General features: G+C 39.4%; 1 protein-coding gene across 3 annotated transcripts in view; it reads right to left on the bottom strand.

The window, feature by feature from the left end:
* zmp:0000000755 (phosphofurin acidic cluster sorting protein 2) overlaps positions 1 to 15,920 on the bottom strand; it is a 44,572-nt gene extending 28,652 nt beyond the window's left edge. For all 3 annotated transcript variants that reach the window (XM_013269092.3, XM_013269093.3, XM_005473906.4), the window contains exon 1: positions 15,579 to 15,920. In XM_013269092.3, coding sequence (XP_013124546.1) covers positions 15,579 to 15,790 — 212 coding nt within the window. In that variant the 5' untranslated portion in view covers positions 15,791 to 15,920. The remainder of the gene's footprint in view (positions 1 to 15,578) is intronic.
* Positions 15,921 to 17,227: the final 1,307 nt, after the last annotated feature.

The raw sequence follows: 17,227 nt of genomic DNA, 5'->3' as shown, positions 1-17,227 counted from the left end.
CCTCTCTGTGCCAAATAGGACCAAAGCAAAACAGTGTTATCAATCCATAAGGAAAGGCAGGGTGAGTGCAGAATTTATAAAACAGTCTCCAATTCAATAGTTCTGTGAACAGGCAGTGGAAAGGAAAGATAAGTGACATATTTTCTGTTTCCCAGTTGATAAGAGCCCATGAAATTCCTTCCAATTTCAATGCTTGTGCTGGTTCAGCCAATAAACTGCCTGCTAAGCTTTTCTGATTGGGTTATCATTGTGATACATACATAGAATCCTGGTTATAAGGTCTTTACAGGCTGAGTTTGAGAGGGGATTACAGCCTACAAAATGACTGGAAGGTTGCATCGACACCTGCTCAGACAGTTATTTGATAAAAGTTGAATTTTCGGGAAAGAATTTATACATTTGTTGTGTATCTACCAAAGCAGTGACCTTCACTGGTAGACTAATGAGCCCTGTCACATCACACAAACTGCTCTGAAACAGCTAAAGAAACACAAGCAGGAACTCACGGTTTTGACCTGGCATCCAAACTCCATACATCACACTCTGATCAACTGTCCTTGCATCACCTACAGTAAATTTTTACCTTCAACAGAGAAGAGTGGACTAAGAATGCTAAGTTCAAATAGTGCTATGTGTAAAGACTATACAAATCCTAACAGGACGCTTAAGCTCACCAATGACTTCCTTTCAAATGGCACATCAAAAATGATGTCACAACTGCTGGAGCGTGGTGGCTTTGGTATCATTTTGGCTGCTTCAGCCCGGCTGGTATGTCATCACTCAGCTGCATGAGTAATGCTTCTCCATCTAAGTCCATTAGTGCACCCAAGTCACTCACTGCACCATTACTAACTGTTAACCTTTTCTGCCTCTAAAGTAAAGCAAGGTCATTAGATTGCATGGCCATTTCCGCCTTTTAGATCAAGCCGACGTTCAGATATCATCAAGGAAATCAAAACTATGGAGGTGGCAAATGTTTCTTTGTGTTAAGCAAGTAAAACTATCCAGACAAGCAAGGAACTGTTCAGACAAGCAGAGGAAAGATAAAGGATTTGTATGGAAATCTCTGTAGCTGAAAGAGCAAACACAGGAAACCTTGCCAACTATAAACACAACCTCATTTCTCTGGTAGTTTATTGCCAGTCATCAATTTTTTCTGGGCTAACCATGGAACTAAAACTGTATTACTGCAATGATAAAAACCAATGTAATTAACACTTCTTATGAGACAGAGGGAAGCTGTGAACTGGCAGAAAAAAATGTGCCTTATAGATCAAATCTTTCTTTTTGCTGTATTTGGTTTTAGGTTTAACCAATCTTTTCTAATTTTCCTCGGATGCAAAATAAACTGTGAAGTTGCTGTTGTAAAAGACGGTCTGTCTGTAGCTACACTTGAATCCTTTCACTTTTATCTGTGTTGGACAAACAAAACAACTTATCGGGCAGTACACTCAAACAGTTGTGGCCAAATATTTGGTTCCAGATAAGAGCCCTGTGATTGTGGGTTGTGGAAGGGTTTACATATCATCTTATCTTTCCTCTCTGCTAATAACAAATAAAGGTACAGAAGTAAAAGAAGCATTTGAAGTTTTAAAAGTTCAGTTTTGCATAAGAATAATCCTTTCACCCTGTCCCAGAATAAGGAAACAACAACAGAATTTGCAGAGTCATAGTCAAGCCAATCTATCTCTACCTCTAAAGACTGAATATTTCGGTTCACCCCTTATCAAAGAGATGTATGAACATCAGAGGAAAATCAATTTTGAGAGGTGGATTAAACGGTGGACAGCAAAGTGGCAGTCAGTCAGACACATATTCTGCACTGCTAATAATTCTTTTTGTTATCTACTCTCTGCAGCCAGGCTGGCTTTCTTTCACGAGGAGGCCTGACACAGGTTCCTCTGGAGTCAGCTCTTTGAGTTTGACACTTTAGTAAAATTATATGACTGTGTGGAGACTGCTTATGTCACATACACTCTATATTTCACTGACTTCAAAAGCTATTTAAAAAAAGAAACTAAAACTCAAGACTGGAACCCCGGGCGCCTTAGCTTCCCATTATAAGATTGGAAATGGACATGCACCTTATGATTGGTCAATAATCTGATTCCTCATTTCGATCATTCTTAGAATTCTGCGTAGACTTAATTCATTCCAAAGTCTCCTCTCTTTTTGCAAGAATCTCAGTCAAGGTAGCTGTTGTTCAACATTCATTAGCTTAAACTCAAACACAATCTGTTCAACTCAGGGAAAGCTTAAAGAAGCTCAACACAAAGGCATGGTCCATCACCAACTGTGTTTTGAGGTGTGATTATAGCACAACTCTGAAATGGAAAACATGTAAGCTAAAGACAGATATACTGTACTTAAATTTAAGTTAATGCTACGATTTCACAGATTTAATTGAGTGGTAGCGATAGATAGTCCTTCAGGCTGGTGCAGATTTAGAGCGCAAGTCATCAAAGGATAAATGTTACTAAACTTAAGTCATCAGTCAATTAAAGATAAGCTACAGGAATGATTGAGTATGCCGTCTTAGAAAGAAAAACTGAATCACTCAAAATAAAAAAACAAAAACTGGAATTAGTGCATGTCTAATGGAAATCTTGGGGCTGAAAGTATATATTATTTCCAATGTATGCAGTTCCACTGTTAGGCTGACAACAATCAGCTTAGTACAGAAAAATATATCATCACAACATCAGTTAAGTGTATTTCTGGCGTGAACCGGCGTTCATTCTGTCTACATCAACATCTTTGAAAACTGGTTGCCCAAGATGTACTGCCCCTTAGGAGTACATGCAGTTACTATCACCAAACTATTCCTGGATATCTGTATTTGCATGTCACAGGTGATAAGAACACTTCGAAATTTAAGAGCCTACAAAGAGCCGGCAGCTAAAGTAATCAAAATTCCAAGAAAAATAAAAGCCCTATTTTGATAACGGTGCTTACGCAGGATGACTAAAGCTGGGTTCTCAGCTTCTTGACGTTTTTCCAATGCACATTCGTCTCAGTTGAAATGACAAACACCCGTAGCTCTTCAATGGTTTCTAATTTGGACAGTTTTTTCCAGTGAACAAAAAAAATATCTAAACATATACAGGACCATCAAAAGGTTTATTGTGCAAATATGGACATGCTTCTTTACATAAATGAATGTGCAAATGTGCATGGTGCTGAAAGGGAGGCAAACAAACCCTCTGAATTTAACTATATGCTGCCTAAACAAAAACACACTTTTGTAATTCATCCTGTAATCCCTTGGTCAGCATTCTAGTTGATGTTTTGCCAGTTCCATGCCCTCGGATCACTGCACAGCAATTGTCAGTGGCACAAAGCAGAGGGAAGTGGTGGATGGAGGATGAGTGATGTAACAGAGCGCTCAATGAAAAAGACAGTCTATGCTGGATATGTGCTGGGGGGCTTCCAGATAAGGGGGGGGGAAATGCTTTTAGTGGTTTTAACGTATTATTTTACGTATTCTCTGGCTGAGATGTAAATGCGGTTGCATTCATTCTAATAAAGCACCCCTGAGCATAATGCAGTGCATGAAATTCTTAAGAAGGCTGCATATGGTACCAGCTTATACATGGGGGACTGACAAAAAGCAAAATTCTCTGCAGTCTATGTCCCTGAAGAGAAAAGCTACAGCACTGCATTCCTCAACAACACTATTATTTCTTCATGTCTGGTTGCATAACTTAACCCAAATAAAAGTTGCGCTAGTATAAAAGCTACTTCTACTTAATATTTCATTCACTTACAGCAAAAACAAGGAAAAGTCTATTCATTGGAAGGCTTGCTTACAGAACTCCTGAGTCTGTCTGGGCCACAAACCACTTATGTTCTCTGTCTTTTTAATATTTTATTCATCATCTTTCAATCAAACTGCATCGAAAGTGAAAAAGCACAAAACAAAGCCCTGCATTCGCTGATCTAAACTCCAACACACCCACATAAAAGTTCTACTTCACATTTTTTAAAGTTTAGACAAATATAACAAAGCAATAGAGGCTGCAAAGCAGTGGTAAACTTAAGTGTGATATGACATTTGAAAGTTGCTAGAGTATTTTTAAAATACAAATGTAAATTATGATTGATGAGGACTAATACATGAGACCAAATATATCAGTTTAAGCAAGTTCAAAAAGTAGAATGTGCCATGAGAGCTTAGCCTGCACTTAGGCTTGCATGCAAAAGCTATTTTAGCCCCCAAATATCTAGTTGTTTGTGCCAGATGGCCATATGCTGGTTGGGCTTTAATTCCCTGAATGAAATCTTCTGATGGTCACAGTGACAGAGCAGGAAGAGGCTTTGACCAGACAAAGGGAACAAGAGAAACGATTAATCTGGTAAAACCTGATTTCTGTAGTATTTGTGTGAGGAAAAACACACGTGGCCATAACAATATAAAAATGGAAGCAAACAGCTCTTTGATAAGACTGTATCTGCATAGGGTGGCGTGTATGGTGCCAAAGAGGTTTTAAAGCTGCAGTTATAGGCTTTGGGGGACCGTGCTGTCTGTCCATTTTTTACCCGCACATTGCTGAATGTCAAAAGGCCAGAATTGAGTCAGACATTACAGAGATGGCAGCTTATCCCTTAACAGAGGGGTGTACTACAAAGCGAGATTAATGACTTAGTGAGCTATGTCAAGATTAAAGTCTGAGTTTTCTGTGTCACAAAAGCGGCTCTCTTTACTTGGCTAAGTTATGCAGAACATATATCGTGAAGCACCACATTTCTACTCATTTTTTTTTAATCCACAACATGTTATAACTGAATTATAGATTTTTTTTCTTCTGCTGGATGGATGGATGGCTGTTAAGCCCTCCCTTTCTAAAACCACTGCGTGAAGTGCAAACTGTTTTTGTTGCATTGCCACAGGAATATGCATGTATACAAATGGTGATGCAGACAATGTATTGATCATATTACACTTGAGGCTAATCAGCTGCTAAGTATCTTTTACACCCCTGGAACTGCAGCTACTAGAACGTAGAACACACACCATGAATACTCCCTCATTAACACTAATTTTACTTTGATCTGCCAACTAACTGAAGTGCTTCCCACATCTTTTATTAGGCGCTGCGACAGTAATATATAATGTTTAAATGTATCCAGTTTAACGCTTCAGAGTTCTAATGTGCAGCTGTCACCGTAGAAATAAAGAACAGCACCAAGAGTCCACTCAGCCATAATATAATTAACTTGAATTTAAATGTTTATTTTACCACCCGGTGTCATAAATCTCAAGATAAACACTTTTCTGCAGCATTGATCTCATCTTACTTACAACAGCGTTGCGTTATATTATTTTAAAGATCTTGATAGAATTTTAATCACACGTTTATCATCATCACCATCATCTGCTCAACTAAACATCCCTGATTGGAGCTTGGTGCACTCACAGGGATCGTTTTTCATGTAAGAAGACTCATATAATCTGTGAAACTCCTTTTTTGTGAGTGTGCACAGGCCCTTAGCAGAAAGCCTGGGTTAACAGAAAAGTTGATAACTGTTATCTCCAACTGAGATTTTAGGCTTTGTCAAGCCAGCTAACACAAAGTAATTCTGGCTGTCTTGACCTTCATAGTATACCCCTCTGAGGTTACTTCACTAAGTCTGATAGAATCCTTACAATGCAATCAAATGTTTAAATCTTTTCAATATCAAATACTTGAACTTGCAGAGAAGAAGTCAACTCCTGTTGTGATTAAATCTACTGCCCAGTTTTTATGGTAGTAAAACATATAACAGCCATAAGTCTGAAAACTAAAACAACTCAATCTTTCTATGTACTGTTCATTAATGTATTTCGGAAACTGTTAACATAACATGAAGCCAACATTCAACTCTGAAGCAAGGTCTGCTCAGTTGTGATGCATACTCCACTATAGGAAGTGCTGATCGCATTGCAACTGCTGATTCACAGGCTCCATTTATCAAGCTCCAAGTGAAACATCACAGACTTTTCCTACAGGGTGCTGTCTTTGGTTTCTCTCTTCTCCAGCTGCATGCTCAGTTTATTTCAACAAATCATATTTTGACAAACTATGGCTAAGTGCACAATTTCCTTGGATTTTTGGAGGAACATGGCTACTGGGAAAACCCCAAGAGACAGGAAATACTTCTTTAAAAAAAATCTTACACAAATTCAAACCACAAACAGTGTATAGGTTATAAATAATACTGTGCAAAATAGAAATACTTCCATTTAGGAAGCATTCATATTCAATACATAGTTTCAGTCACTGCTGAATTGAACTTTTACTTTCTAGAGCCAGTTGATGCATGACTTTCCATTGGTTGCATCAGTCAGGTATGAAAGCACCCTGGCAGATGTGATTAAAAAAAGGTAGGGGAGGGATTGGTTATAACACTCTGTAATGAGGTTTTTATGAAGTTCTTGGTCATGAGGCTACCCTGAGCAGTGGTACAATATGACTGCGGGATTATCGGGACATTTTATGTATTTTACAAGTGAGTGGTACACTGCAGCTCAGTGCTAGATTTTATTTAAGTTTGGTGAGTTAAGCCTTCAGTGCTTTACCTCAAATACTCAGATGAAAAAAGATTTATGTCTGAGGAGTGTGAATCAGAGGTTTAAGCAGTATGTGCTTGTTGTGAGGACATTCTGGTAGACTCCTCTGAAAATGACGGGTAGCAAGTTGTATATTCCTGGCTGATATAAATATGGGTCAAAGGGAAAACCATTGTTAGAGGCAAGTCAAAAAATGCAAAGCTTGCTGTTAAATGACAAGAGGAAATGCATGCTTACATCTAACCTGGCCCTATATTTTACCATCCAGTAAACCACATGATAAGAAAGCACTTTTCCCAGTTGTACTGGAAATCTACCAAATTACCAAACTGGTCCTAAACTGGGTTAACACAACCCAGTAACATGATTTGTGAGTCAACAAGTATGAATCCTTGAAACAAAAGCTTTCAGTTGCAGACACTCCCAGTGGGATCTTTCAGGCTACTTTAGCTTCTTATTCAACTCTCCAGCCTCTTTAATACTAATTAAAAATACAACTCCATGTTGCAGTCACACCTCAGTGATCTGACAGTAATTTTCAGGAGCTCAGTAAATAGTTGCCATCCTTTGTTGCGTTTCTGCAGTGGTAAACAGCTCTTTTGTCTCTGCCCTGAACACATACTGGTGAGGTCAGCAACCCGATGTTTGTAGAGGAAATGCAAGACATGACAAGACCAGACATGGCATGTTTACAGGCAATATCAGATCCAAAGATACCTTGACCAGATCATCATCACATACAGCACATCATAACAGAATATAACAAGGAAGACAGTATCTTGCTAGCATGCAGATGATACTGATAATAGATTATTTTAATAAAGGTAAAAGTGTTTTTAAGTTCCTGTCTGCTTTATCCAATAGCTTCCAAGTGACTCTTCATTCCCTACTCCAATAGATACGGGTGAATGGTAACTGCCACTGACAATGTTGTGGCTAAATTTTAAAATCCTATTAAAGGTGAATGGTATTCCTGCCAGAAAGTGGTTCGATCACACGCTTAGTAGCGAAGCCTTTTTCCACTCTTTCTGTCCAGCCTAGTGACCAGGAAAATTCAAGGTTTTTTTGTTTTTTTTTTAAAGAAGAAACAAAATATTGAAAAAACTCAATGGAGGATTTAAATTAAAAAAAGAAGGCAGGGCACACTGCTAACATTAGGCCAGTTTCCTCTAAATCTGGGACAGTTATTTGTTGCCAGAGATAATTGTATTATCAATTATTTGATAATTGTAAAACACAATATTACTGAATATCATTTTATTCATTATATAAGTATCACTTTCTGATGCTAGAGTGGATCAGTGAATGTACACAAGGCTCCATAAGGATCTTCCTGTACCCCTCCAATTTGTCATGACTGCTACTATACTAACAAGGACACCAAGTGAGCATGTGCCCTCAAAGCCAAATAGAAAGTAGTATAAGGATGACAATAGATTCCTGGTGACTAAAGCAGTCCATGTGCACATCCACAAAGAAGTATAATGCAAATCTTATTCTATAGCTATACATGCTAAGAAATGTTTGGAATGGCATTATACAGCATGAATATATTAAAATGTACACAGCCTGTAGGAGACTACGATTTATAGCAGACTGAGCTTATATAAACCTTTTTAAAAAACCACCAATGATTCATCTTTAAAAGCCATGATGAATGGGCTGCATTGTGAAAAGATGAAAGTGCAATGAAAGGGCTGGCAAGGGAAAGCCAGCCAGACCGCTGCGTTGACCCCGGGAGCTTTGACACATCCATCGCTCCACATCAGAATAGACCCCAGCTGAGTTTTCATGATATTGTACAGGAAATCTGAAGTCCCTAGTCCTGTTTAATGCAGTCTGACAATCTACCACCTTTAATATGAATAAGCAGAATCAATTTTCAAAGCTGTAAAACCTAGCCAGCAAAGATGTATATGGCTGCTCCCATCTCCAATGTAATGACACGACATTGAAACTGAATGAACTTGATGATATTTTTCAGTTACATTTAAGCATTGCTGACATTTCATCTAAAGGATCAGTGCAGCTTTACTATACATATTTAATACTGACATATGGTGCCTCTGCTGAGCATCAGACAGGATTAGGTCTGCCCTTTAATTCTTGCATCCACCACACCGAATCTGTCTGCTCTCATTAATGATCTGGGAATTTAGAAACACCCTCAGCTTCCCAAGAAAAGAAACAAGAAGAAATCGGCTTTATTCAGGTTCTACTGATGCTTCGCGTGTGTATTGAGCTCTATGGTAACTGAACCAGATAATGCAGTATGATAAATCAAGTATAGAAAATATTGCCTGACGAAGCAAGGTTTGCCTGTTGTCATTACTAATGATGCTAGAAGGACTTCAGCTGACAAAAACACCCCTCCAAACCTGCACTGACTCGTACCATTTTCTGCAAAGTAGACAAGACTTTCAAGAAAGAAAAATGATCAGGACACTGAACTGGGAATTGTGCAAACAACTATACAACGGTCAGCATCAGCAAATAGTTCACTTTTCCCCCTAAAGTGATTAAAAACCTGACACAACCCCACCCCACATTTTATACATCCAAATGACTAATGGACTAACTGTATCCATGCTCCAGCTTCTTCAGAGATTCTGCACACAGATCATGTTTTTCCTTTGTATCAGTTCAGCAGTAATTTTAACACCAGTGATGGCAAGGTGAGTAAAAATAGAGAGGTGAGGCCAATTAGGCTGACGCTGTTTGCTGCCAAGTAACAAGCACACAGTCATTTTTCCACAGCTAAGATAAGCATGTGAACGCAGTATGATAAATGCCCATTTTTATACCGTGAATCGTTAATTAATGCAGTTTGTGAGATGAAGATGGTAGATGTTGGATCTATGTTAATGCTCCATCTTTTTAATATTAATCTTAGACTATGTAATGCAAAATTCCCATGTGCAATGCTTTGCGGCACCTAGATTTAAAACAGTAACATTCAATTTTTTGTCCTTAACCAAGTAAGTATTCATATTTAATTTAATTTCACCCCAGTGCAGATCTAACTTAATTCTTTGTTAAGATAAAGCTGCTTGAATTGAATGCAAAGAAAAAGAGAAGGTGGCACCACTGCAGTGTGGGTCAACTGATCAAAGGCGCATGGACAGAAACTGGAATCCAGACAGTTCAGCCTCCTTAATCTGTGATTAGACAAGCAAGCAGGGCATCCAGCTCCATGTTATCGGAGAGTTGTCACTCCAGGGACTTTTATGTCCTCATCCAGACAGAAAAGGCAAAGATGCTGATTCTTTTCTGGGGCTGTTAGCCAAAACAAGGATAAAACCTTCTATTTATGAGCCTCAGTAAGATGAAAGAAAAGTTCTTTGAGTATGGCTGACAGTTGTGTAAGGTAAAGTGATTTTACTAAGGATAAATATAACTGCACAGCCAGCCTGTGTTTGTTTACAAGAGAAGACTCTGCTAGAAATGTAGTACAGGATTTCAGACTGCCATGATGACAAATCTTCATGTTTTAAAACGGTCTGTCATGTTTTCTCATTCATCAACATCATAAATGTTTTGTGTCTGAAATAATGGTGTCTGTGTTGCTGCTAGCATATACAGCTCAGGAAATGCCTCACTGGGAGAGGTGGGAAATAAACAGCTCAAGAACAAGAGAGAAAATATGAGTTGAGAGACGCTGTCCCCAGTGTGCTTATTTTGACAGGATACTCCCTGTATCAGAGGACACTTTCCTCGCCTCGCTTGCTGGCTCAGGAAGCTGGATCTCTTCACTAGCAGAGACCCCAGTATCCGCCCACAGAAGAATCTGGCCTCGCTCCCATACTGAGGTCCACGCGGGGGGAAACAAACCTTTCTTCCCTTTGTGAGACATTCAACATGAGCATTCAGTGCATGCCTGATCACCATAAAGCTCAGGGCCAGTTCAGCAAAACTTTTCAATAGAGTGGACAATCCACAACTCAAATCCTGGCTCCGTTCCAGAGAGCAGGTTGTTAGTCAACAACAGAAGGGAGAAGGGTACTAAAACCAGACTGAAGGAGGCTGATTTCAGTTGCACCAGCAGCTCTCTAGTTGCCAGGAATGTGGAATGTTTCCCAAGGAAATTCCTCCTCCTCCAGGAAAGCAGGGAAGGAAACCAAGAGAATTTTGACACATATCAAGCAGTGGGAGTAAGCACGAAAAAGAGGGGCGTGAAGGTGCTGATTGGTCTACTGTCAGCAAAGTGTGTGAACAGCATGGCCAGCATGGAGCCAAGTTGAAATCTTATTTGAAGACATGATAAAACAAAAGGGAACTAGTTTAACTATTAATGTGACTAAAATATGAAACGTCTTAAAAGAAGGCCACATTATGTATTCTTATTTCTCTAACAAGAAAAATAAAAACGTCATGATCCAGTTATATTAGCAATATTGTTAATGGTAAATGGTAGGGTTAGGGTTAGGGTACTTTCCATATTGTTACTGTCAGTATCTGCTTTAAAAATAGAGCTGTCATCCCTCTAAATGCACCTTTGTTCCGAGTTGTTTATATTTTGCATGGGCATCTTGCCAAGTATCGGGCCATGAAGTCAAATGTTGCTTCTGTAACAGTGCATCAACAACATGCTCTTTGGGGATGATTCTACAGCCTAAAAGCTTGCTTCATTTACAGCATTTAAAATACTGTATCAAATATGAACATTTAGCATCAGGTGTCAAACAAAGATTGTAAACATGGTGCAAACAGATGTGGCGACTGTGTCACAATCCTGAGAGCACAGGAGCTAGCTGATGTATATGATTCCAAAAGGAAGCAGAGGATTAAGCAGACAGTGTGTGTGCAGCATGAGATTACTAGGTCCTCTTTTCCTGTTATGAAATCAGATTACAGCAGTTCCCCTGCTAAGAGAAACAATACCCATGCCTTGAGATGAAAGACTTATTGAGGAGGTGAAAGGGTGAATTAAGATCATATTATCTGAGAGTCAGGCGTTCTTTACTTGTATCCATATTTAATGGTTTCAACAAAGGGTTAATCACTGAATTTACAGAAAACTGGAAAATAAATCTAAGAGATTAAAGCCATGGATGATACTAAAAACTGCACGCTAACGGTTACGCTGGGATGCATAAGGGATATTTTTACATATCCCTTATGCATCACAGCATAAGGGCATAAGGGATAAGTATAAAATGTCTTGCTGATGGCTTCATCTCTGCTGACCCAGAACAAATATGACACAATAACGTTGCTCTCCTTGTGCCTGGGTTTGTTTTTGTTTATCATCTATATCTGCCATACACAACATAAATCTGTTTGATACACTACAGATTGAGGCAGAAGATACAAACATCTGACCAGAGTCTGCAAAGTACACTCAATTACTATCAAGATAAGGCTCTGCCACTCATGAGAGAGTAAAGCCATCTTGGGACTCACATGAATCACACAGACAGAAAGAAGGACGTACTACTCGGCAGAGATAAACATCAGACGGGAAGAGGAAGACGTTTTTTCGTAGCTTGTGAGCCAACTGAGATGTATTCACTTCTGAGTCCAGAGAAATGTAATAGAGAGATCTTTATACGGAGAGAATTTAAAAAAGAAAATCAAGGGCACTCAAACATTTTCAGATCTACAAAACATTTTCCATTTAGCAACCCAATGAGGATGATGTTTACTCTGAAAGCCAACAAATTGTCAGCTTGAAAGTAAGTTAGTTATAGCTTCATAATGCACCTAAAACTTTGGACACATTGGAGGTTGGAGAGCTTTTATGGACACATTAGCACGCTGCTTGTTCATGTGTAGCCACTTTTCAAATAATGTCTGGGCTCAGTTTAGTCTCAGGTAGTATATTTTCAGGTCTTTTAGGGTTTTTCCATAAACATCTGCACTGATAAAGTCCTCTATTTTGAACTTGGCAAGAAGCCAATGCTCTCATCCTGCTGAAAATTCTTTATCAAAATAAGATAAACACAGGACCACATTTTGACCGTCGCATTAGTGCCATTCCGGCAAATACCACATCATTACCTCAACAAATGCTTGCCTGTAGACAACTCAGCTGGATTTTTGAACAGGCTACTAAACTTCTTTAGTTCTGCTGTGTAACCGCAGCTACACCTGTTTCTTTATTATTCTTGTATGCTTAAATAAAGGGGAAAGGACACTGGTAAAAATAAAACCACTCCACCAAAACTGTTAGGGTCAAAACAGCTAAGAAAGCACATCATCCACCATGCAGAGCACTGACTAAATTCTTTTTAAATTTACTCTAGTACAAAAATATCCCAGTTTTTTAAAAGCTTAGTTTTACATGCATAACTTTATATTCAGCACAATTTCCCAAAATATCAATGAGACACTTAAATGTGTCCAGTAAGCAGGTTACATGAAGATGAATAATGTGGGTAATATGTCCCTCAGCTGTCTTTGGTAAATCTGCAACATCACCAAAGCAGTTATCTATTCTTTTAAGAGGGGAAAAAACTTAAGGGAAAACAGGTTAGACTTCTGCACTTCCCCCCTCCACTGATTTTTGCAACAATTATAAAAACAAGAAAAACAAGGGAAAAAAATATCAGCTTATATGAAATAACCAGCAATACGAACAGCACGCTGTATTTCACTGGAGGGTGGCAGACTGGCAGGCATGGCAATGCTGGAATCAAAACAATGCTTCTCTTACTGTTCCAACGGGCCTGTTAACGATGGAGCTGTCACAACACTACGTCCGACAGGTAGGAGCCAGAATACTGTATAGTGCACTGCAATAAAACTCTATTTGCATTTGGATATACCCAGAATTTTACAAGCGCAAGATTCTAAAATATGAATTTTGTTTCATCCAGCTCCACAGTTAGAAACCATAAATCTGTGCTAATACAATAGCATATAAAAGCTAACAACATGTTTTCCATTGTGACAAAAACATGCTTTCCTGAGAATGGCTTTCAATAGAGCTGAAGGGCTTAGGATTATTTACCATTTTGTAATTATTAGCAAACAACAGCTGTGTGTGATGTTTTGGAGTACCACAATAAAAAAAACACTCAGCTGGTAACAGCCCCGTGGCCTCATCTGAAACCGTGCCACTTAGCTGGACACCCACATTTGCTAAAGGCCAGTCGAAGAGCAAACAGCTGCACACAACATGGCCCAACCCCTGAAAGAATGCCAAGGCAGAATCCCCAAAACAAGCCTTGGGTTGGGCTTCATACAGGACTTTTCACACTAGCTTACAATAAACGGTCAGAAAGCACATAAGGAAGAATAGCCTGTGAGCACTATACCTCAAAGCCACCGCATGTAACAATAATTACAAAAAGACTTTTCAGGCTGAATAAATAATTGTGTCATGAATTAATATGCCTGATAAGTTCTTCTCCATACATATCAGATCTAACAAAGTATCCCATTCATCAACAAGAAAGCTGTGGGTCGAGTAACAGTGTACCTTCATTGTAAGCCTCATTAATAATTCATTGTGATCCTCACCCATATTCATCTTGGATACAGTGCCTTGCACATCATCCACTTCAGAGAACAGTGTAATGACAGACGTGGGAAATCAACGTATCGAGTATGGCGTGTTGTATGAATGCACCGATATGCTGTGTGCTTTTTCTGCAATCCAGTCTTAAAACTTAACAGATACAACTATCCAAAATAATGTTAGGCATTAGTCACAGTGCAGGATTTGCTGTGGCCCGTCCAGCAACTAAATAAATAGTGAAATCACATTTTCAGAAACAGGACTACAATGAAAAAGGGCAGGGAGCTGTTGAATCTGAAAGCAGTGCTGTCACTTCAAAGACATTCATTCTCATTCCAGCTGGCTTTAAATCGTTTGAACATCCAAACAGCCAAACAGAACAATATTCAACATTCACACAGGGATCTGAAAGATCAGGAATTTTCCCACATGCAATGATTCCGTTCGTACATACATGCTCATGCAGGCACTATAGAGACACGGGCACATATACACACATACGGCACATTGACTGTAGAGGAAACCCTCCCCTCCAAGCCCACTTCTATCCCAATGAGTGGAGCAGATCTAGGTCAAAGCTGATTAATGTGCCCACAGCTCCCGAGAGGGTTCTGGTCAGGTGGCAGCAACGCCTGCTCACTGCTGAAGAATACTAACGCAAAGTGTCGCAGAAGATAACCGATAACACAACAGTAAAACAATAAAATTAAACAATCAAAAGTATTTAATTTCTTGTCATATCCGCTGCTTCGTCATTACTGTGAGCCGCTTTGTTTGTGATTGTTTATTGCTGTCTATGACGGGGTAGTCGACTCCGATCTATAGAGACGTAATCACAACACAACCCACAGCATAAGAACTTAAAAATTCTGGGAATTTCAAATCGCCAGGCAGCTGCAGAACTGCTCGTTTGCTCAGGCAGCTCATGACACATAGGGCTGCAAAGGATAAAAAGGATGTCTGTTGCTTATGAGACGAACGGCATCCATGCCACTGTATTTATAGATAGTTATGTCGCTATTGGGTGGCAAGCATTCCTTATACCTAATCAACTACAGGCCTATCCGGACATTTATTATGTGCAAAGCTTCATCACCATACAAAGAACATAAAGGAAACCTAGTAGAATCCGTCTAACAGATGAACTGGTTAGCTGAACTTTTGTTAGCCAGTTATAACGGTCGAAATACAGTAGAAACACCGAGTGTTAATAAATTATTACAGGCTTGTTAATTCGTCTAAGCTATTAAGATACAATTGGAAATTTTAACATCGGTACTTTTGGCCCACTGCACCTTAACGTGGCAAAACAAATGTGCATTTAGCACAAAACATTATAGTAACTCCAAAACATTTGCTAGGTAGCTTTAGCATTAGCCACCTTGCTAGTTAGCTCCCCAACTGTGTTTTGGAAATGTGAGGCAACTCGTCCGTCCTGCCTAACGTTCCACTCAGCGAGGGCGTTGTTAAAGCAAACGTTAGCCAAAGATTTATTAAGCGATATGGAGGTTTGCAAACATTGTGATTTGTGGTATTTTCACGCTAACATGCCAATGTTAACGTTACCTCGGGACGCAGCTTGGAGATGATCGGTCTATCTCCCAGGTCGCAAAAAGGTTCATGGGTACAGGCATGCTGCCGGAGCCCGAGCCTAGGACCACAGCCCCGGCCAACGCTCCGGTCGGGAGGCTCGTCGGCGCTGGTCCACCACCGCCACCGCTGCTCGGGTTCAGGAAAGCGGCACGGACGCCCCCTCTCTCTACAGCCGCCGCCATCATCACCACCACTGCTTGGGGAGCAGCCCTAGCTAAGTGTCGGACGAACGCGGGAGCCGCTGAACTCCGTTGCTGCCTGCTCCTGCTCCTCCACACTGACTCCCAGCTGCTCCCCACTGACTGGAGATGCTGATAGTCGGGGCGGGGCCTGTCACCACTGATAGAGCACGTCGCTGCGTCCAGGGTGGGACATTCTTACTATTAAACTGAAATTTAGCATACACACGACAGATACATTAAAAAAAATATTCTAGTGAGGAAAAATACTAATCTATCTCTGGCCTTGTTTTAGGTGAAATTTAATTAGTGTTTCCATTTAGCTGGGTAACAGTGCTGGCCTACATTACAGGTTCAGCCTGCACTTTTTAGTCTTTTTATCCTATCATTTAATCCAGTTCTTTACTGTCCTTTATCTAATTTTTTTTTTTTTTTGGACATTTTCGAAAAACTGCAAATAATGAGTAAAATAAAGATCAAAATAAACATTCAGCTAGGTAATAGCCTTTTACCTGATTTAATATCTACGGAATCTTAACTAAGCACGTGACAGCCTAAATACCACCAAAACTGATTAGGCTTGTTTTTAATTTTTATTTTCATGTGAATGTGTTTAAATTAGTTATTAATATCAAAGCACTGCGCGTTAATGACACAAACTCAATCTTTTCAGTTTTCTTCAGTACTCAAACTTTAATTCAAAATCTGCCCACTTTCAGGTGCACATTTTTTCCTCCTCAAATAACTGTTGAAACGTTATTCAAGATTTATCATCAGTCATTACCGTGAGTCAGTTATTGCATAATAACACCTGGTACATGATACCCGATTCAGTTATTGTTCTCATAAGGCAGTTGTTGGGAAACGCACTGAGTGTAACTGTGACTAAAGACTCTAGAAACCTGACTTGACATAACATGCTCAGGAGGGTTGGGTAACGAGTGTGACAGCCTGTTTAAAGCTGCGGGAAAACACACACACACACACACACACACACACACACACACACCCTAAATTGTCAAACCTTTCTCTATTTTGAAATATTCTGTGGTCTTTTGTAATATTAACACGTCATTCTGGATTTCCTGATCGATCATTCCGGGCATATTCACTTTGGTTTAATTACTTTTCATAGAGCTTTTTTTCAGTCTTTCACTACAACAATGAGCCACTGTCAGAGCTCGCACAGATAAACAAATGTGAAATTTTTTAATGAAAGACCTTCTTCTTTATTGCCCGCAAACCTTAATCACTGCTAGGCACCTTATCACACCTGACAGTAGAAACATCTCTTACTGATGGTAGCAAACATAAAACAGTGTCAAATATGTTATGGTTCACATGTCAAAATCCTGATCAATTACAATAAAACGGTGTAGAATTAATCTTCCACCCTAAGGCAGTGTGCTTATAGAAATCTGAATAAAAACAAAGAAAACTAGT

This window comes from Oreochromis niloticus, linkage group LG13, assembly GCF_001858045.2.
Source record: "Oreochromis niloticus isolate F11D_XX linkage group LG13, O_niloticus_UMD_NMBU, whole genome shotgun sequence".
Classification (NCBI taxonomy): domain Eukaryota; kingdom Metazoa; phylum Chordata; class Actinopteri; order Cichliformes; family Cichlidae; genus Oreochromis; species Oreochromis niloticus.
The sequence above is the reverse complement of the archived record's forward strand: the minus strand, read 5'-3'. Positions and strand labels throughout refer to the sequence as shown.